The sequence below is a fragment of the Myotis davidii genome, unplaced genomic scaffold, assembly GCF_000327345.1.
Source record: "Myotis davidii unplaced genomic scaffold, ASM32734v1 scaffold98, whole genome shotgun sequence".
Taxonomy (NCBI): Eukaryota; Metazoa; Chordata; class Mammalia; order Chiroptera; family Vespertilionidae; genus Myotis; species Myotis davidii.
Window position 1 is genome coordinate 1,219,610 of NW_006294654.1, and position 5,492 is coordinate 1,225,101.

General features: G+C 34.7%; 1 protein-coding gene across 1 annotated transcript in view; it reads left to right on the forward strand.

The window, feature by feature from the left end:
- CEP78 (centrosomal protein 78kDa) overlaps positions 1 to 5,492 on the forward strand; it is a gene marked incomplete at its 5' end in the record, with an annotated part of 34,157 nt that overhangs the window by 12,319 nt on the left and 16,346 nt on the right. Inside the window, 2 exons of the mRNA XM_006769027.2 lie at positions 2,964 to 3,099; positions 4,198 to 4,243. Coding sequence (XP_006769090.1) covers positions 2,964 to 3,099; positions 4,198 to 4,243 — 182 coding nt within the window. The remainder of the gene's footprint in view (positions 1 to 2,963; positions 3,100 to 4,197; positions 4,244 to 5,492) is intronic.

A 5,492-nucleotide genomic window follows, 5' to 3' on the forward strand; every position in this document is an offset into this window, starting at 1 on the left:
CTTGTTGTTTTGATTCATTGATGATAGCCATTCTGACAGGTGTGAATTGATAGCTCATTGTGGTTTGAATTTGCATGTCTCTGATTAGGGAAGTTGACCATCCTTTCATATATCTACTGGCCGTTCCTCTTTGGAGAAATGTCTATTTGGGTCCTTTGCCCATTTTTAAAAATTAAATATGGTTTGAGTTGTATGAGTTCTTTATAAATTTTGGGTATTAACCCCTTATCAGATGTATCATCAGCAAATATGTTCTTTGGGTTGTCTTTTCATTTTGTTGGTGGTTTCCTTTGCTGTGCAAAACTTTTTAGTTGGATGTAATTCCATTTGTTTATCTTTTCTTTTGTTTTTCTTGCCCGAGGAGATATATTAGAAAAAATATTACTAAGAGAAATATCCAGGATTTTACTGCCTATGTTTTCTTCTAGGAGTTTTATGATTTGTAATCTTACATTTAAGTCTTTAATCCATTTTGAGTTTATTCTTGTATATGGTGTAAGAAGATGGTCTAGTTTCATTTTTTTACATGTATCTGTCCAGTTTTTCCAACAGCATTTATTGAATAGATTGTTTACCCCATTTAAGTATTTTTTAAAATATACTTTTATTGTTTCAGAACGGAAGAGAGAGAGAAAGAGAGAGAGAGAAACATCAATGATGAGAGAGAATTATTGATTGGCTGCCTCCTACATGCGCCACACTGGGGATCAAGCCCGCAACATGGGCATATGTTTGACCAGGAATTGAACCGTGAACTCCTGGTTCATAGGTCGACGCTCAACCACTGAGACATGCTGGCTAAGCCCTAGTTACACTTTTTAATGCATTCACAAGGTTTCATTGAGTTGATTGGTCAATTTTTTAAATTGGTGAAAAATTGCAAATAACCTAAATATTAAGTAATTTTTGTAAAACGTCTTCATAAATACAACTTTCTTTTTTTATTAAAAAATGTGTGTTTTTGATTCTCCATTAATTAACTTGTTTGGTCAATAATATAATATATTAAATAGCCCTGGGTGGTAATGGCTCAGTGCTATTGCATCGGCCTGCACACCAAAGGATCGCAGGTTCAATTCTGGTCAAGGGCACATATCTCAGTTGCGGGTTCATTCGCCAGTCCTGATCAGGGCACATGCAGGGGACCAATTGATGTCTCTCTCTCACATCAATGTTTCTCTCTCTCTCTCTCTCTCTCTCTCTCTCTCTCTCTCTCTCCATCCATCCCTTCTTTCCACTCTCTCTAAAAAAACCAATGGAAAAAATATCCTTAGATGAGGATTAAGCAAAAATAATAATAATAATAATAATAATATGAGTATTTATTAAATCAAAAGAAATCTTATGATTTGCGTATAGTTTTTATTTCCAAACAGTGATATTTTAATAGTCAAGTAGTATATACAAAGAAATTGAGAGTATTACACTAATTATATATTATTAAAAGTTTATATCATGCGTAAGAGTCTTAAAAGTAACTAAGTTAGTGTTTTGATATAATATTAGAAGTGGAAACATATATAAAACATTTACATATTAAAAAATAATTAGGAATTCTATAATTTTAGTACCTGGCATCATGGAATGAGAATAGGAAAGTTAAAATTTTTTTTCTTACTTAGCACGATTAAACAAAGTGGAAATGTACAAATTTGTGAGCTCGCTGAGCTATTTTAAGAGTAATTTTATTTCTTGGGCTTTTTTTTTGTATTTGCCTCAGTTATTTGGAGACATAGAGGTAAGCCAAATAAGTGTCTGGCTATATAGTTAGATCCAGGCAAGGTTATGGGTTAAATAATTGTGTGAATTGTGTCACATTTATATGGTAATGATGTGTACAGAAAGAAAATAGGAATTTATTAGAATTTTTTAAATCTAACAAGAGAAGTGTAAATTCTTTTGGTTTTCATTACAAATATATTTGCTTTCATTTCTGAAATTAAAGGAAAAGGTATACACATACAAACCACACATACACAAACATTATTTGTTAGAGGGTAATTAAATAAATAAAAATATAATAGTATAAGATGAACTGACTGAGGTCCTATATATTTTAAGAGATAATGTAAATATATCCAGAGAAATCACACAGAATTATGTGATTATCAATAAGTTACACTACATGAAATATTTGTCCTTTACTACCACATATGCTGTATTTTACATACTAATGTTGCTTAAGTAGATCTTCTATAGTAAAATAGATTTCAAGGATAAATATAACCATATATTATTTGTTTTCAATAACAGTGAAAATATTTAAATGTGATTTTTAATATATGGTGTGTTATAAAGAAAATATTAAAATGTAGGCTAGTTTTTGATACCAAATATTTCATGTAATGATACTTGACTCTTTAGTATTGAAATGTAGGCTAAGTCTCCATATTTTGCTTTTTTATCCAATGGGTTTTATTTCTTTTGTATTTTCTACATGAAATCAAATGAGCAATGAAGGTCAACAGACTTATAGTAGAGTAACTTTACCTACCACCCAGCAACTTTCAGTCTTGTAGCCTTGATCATTTTTACATAGCAAAATTAATCTTAAGTTGAAAATTTGGTCTACTTCAGAAGATTCTGTTTAGCAGGAGTCATGGATGTATCTGTTTCTCTATCTTGAAATTCAGAAATGCCAAAGGTATTTTGAAATTCAATAAACTAAATGTTTCTGCATGGTACATAAAATGTATCCTGTATAATTTTCTTTCCTTGACATATTTTTTATTCATTTTTGCATATTCTGCACAGTTAATGTATTTTAGTTAAAATATTAACTTGTTAAAAATTTAAACAATGCTGGCCTATGTAAAAACTTTTATAAAATGACTGTTTTTAATGGCCTTGGCATCATTTTTAAGTGCCTGCTTGTATTTTTTTTAAAGTATGCATATTTGGTAAGTGTTCTGTGGTCCTTGAATGCATCCTGGGTCTTTCTTTTAATGTTTTCTCAAACATAGGACTGGCTACAAAGAAGCCTGTAAATAATGGAAGGAAACACTCCCTTGGGAAAGACAATTATGCTCCTGAACCTCTACCGCCTGGCGTGTCTGGTTTCCTGCCATGGCGTACTGCAGAACGTGCAAAAAGGAACAGGTACAGTATTTTTATTTCCTATCTTTAGGAGTTTCTATTATGTGGGAAGGAGGTCTCTGGCTGTTTCTATAGAGAATAAAGATAACTCACACAATGTTTTTGCCTAGTGCACCTGTAAGAAAGAAAAACTAAAGGTAATTATAATTGGGAATTTAAAGTTATTGCTTGAGTATCACAACAGATGTAACCCAGTGGGAGTCAAGAGGAGACTAAAATTATCTCTAATTGTGTGAGTGAGGAAGGTTTCATTAAAGGCTGGTACAGTTGAGCCAAGCCCTGCAGCACAGAAGTAGGAAGAAGTATGGATTAGACTTAATGTTACTCAGTCAACTGTCATAACTCATTTTAGTGAATTACACTAGATTTAACTAGTTTTAGCTGATTGTTTACTCAGGGGATAGCTGTTTATAGTAATATTTGTCATCGAAATGTAGAAGTCTTTAAATTGTTGAACTATAATTCTAGGCTTGCCAGTGAATTAGATTGCTATAAATTATTTTCAAATGACTTACTTGGTAGTATTCAAGAAATTGGGGTTTGACAATTGCCTAAGAAAACAGAATTGATTTTAAATAGGACTTGAAGTAGGTACTATATAAAATATTAAATTACTCACATTAAATCTATCATGTATAATGATCAGTTATACATTGGAGTCTCCATTGGACGACTGCTAACGTGAATTATTATTGTATAAACTATAGTGCTGAGGTCCCAGTCTTTGCACATTAGTTTTATAACTTAGTGGATTCGTATCTTTTTTTTGAGACACTAACCTCAATCCATCCTAGTCTTAGGAGTCATAAATTGAAGAACCATTAATATCACCATTAAAGAAGTTAGTCTAGAAATCTCAACCATCCTGACAATAGGAACTGAAGGTGCCTCAGCAGTTCTGAGTTATCACAAAGCCAATACGCTAAATTCTGTTCAATTGTCTCCATAGCAGAGTCTTATGGGTGCTAATTTTGAGCTTATTTATTGTTATACAAAATTCTATATGGATATGGTACATAAACCTGACAAGTTTTACTAACTGGGGTTAACTGATGATGTACTTATATTAAAATATAATTTTATTTGTTGATATTTCTTTAGGGGTTTCCCATTGATCAAAACTCGTGATACATATAATCAGTTGCAGGTATGTAGCTGTCGTATTTATGGCACATAGGAGGTTGAAGTGGAAAAGGTGCAAGTTTGTTCTCTCTGCCTTTTAAACTTAACAGAGTCTTGCAAGAAACATTTTCCTTCCTTTTAAACTCGTCATTTAAAACTTGGCAGGTCACTCTCCCAATGCCACCTTGTAGTGGTGTGGATATGGCACACACTGGGGGCCCTGTGGCTTCATCTGTACCAGTAAACAAGGAAGTCGTTTCTCTAGTCCACAAATGAGCTGTTACCCAGTGAATGAATGCGACTGCCATTACTGATCCAGTATGTGGAGCTGTCATAGTTAAGAATGTTCTGATGTTTTCAAGAAATGTTATCTGGGGCTATATAACTTTCTTATCCTAAAGCCAAAATAAAACAACACATCCCAAAGTCTCTGCTCTCTCAGAACACTTCTCCCTGTCTCATCAAGACCACACATACTTTCTGTCATACTGCCTCATGGCCTTAGAGCACACGAATCCTCAGTATCAGGTTTTCCTCCCAGCTATCCTGGGAGACTGTGTGGTTGCTCTGTAAAAAATAGCACTCCTGGGATTGAAAGAATAGCACTCTGGGCGTCATTACCACCTCTGCCTGCCCAGAAGAGTGTCTGCCTTGTTCTACTGTTGGGACCTTCCTACACTGCAGGGTTTGCTGCTTGTGGTTGAAACACTATCTTAGTGACTTGTCCTCAGTGCTGTCCTCGCACACTTCTTTTTGATCTGTAAACTTTTTACAGGGTTGGACCAGGTCCATTTTTTAAATTTTGGAAATACCATATTGAACAACATTCCAGTGGCAGTGAAACTTGACAGGAGAGTTGTATTAGTACTACACACACTTTGTCTTAAGGATGATGAGAAGAAGAGGTTTTTGATGGGTCACTTTTAGTCGTGTATGGGTGTGTGTTTTATTTTTTAAAATTCTAGTGTTTTGCTTTCAAATTATTCTTCTAATTCTTTATATATCTACTAGAGGCCTGGTGCAGGAATTTGTGCACAGGTGGAGTCCCTCGGCCTGGCTGGCGATTGGGGCCTATAGGGGCTGACTGTGGAGGGGGGGGACTGCGGGAGGTTGGCTGGCCGGGGGGGCTTGGCTGTGGGAACACATTGACCACCAGGGGGCAGCTCCTGCATTGAGCATCTGCCCCCTGATGGTAAGTGTGCCATCATAGGAACCGGTCAATGGGTCATTTAGTCAACCAATCCTAATGGTCACTTAGGCTTTTATATATATAG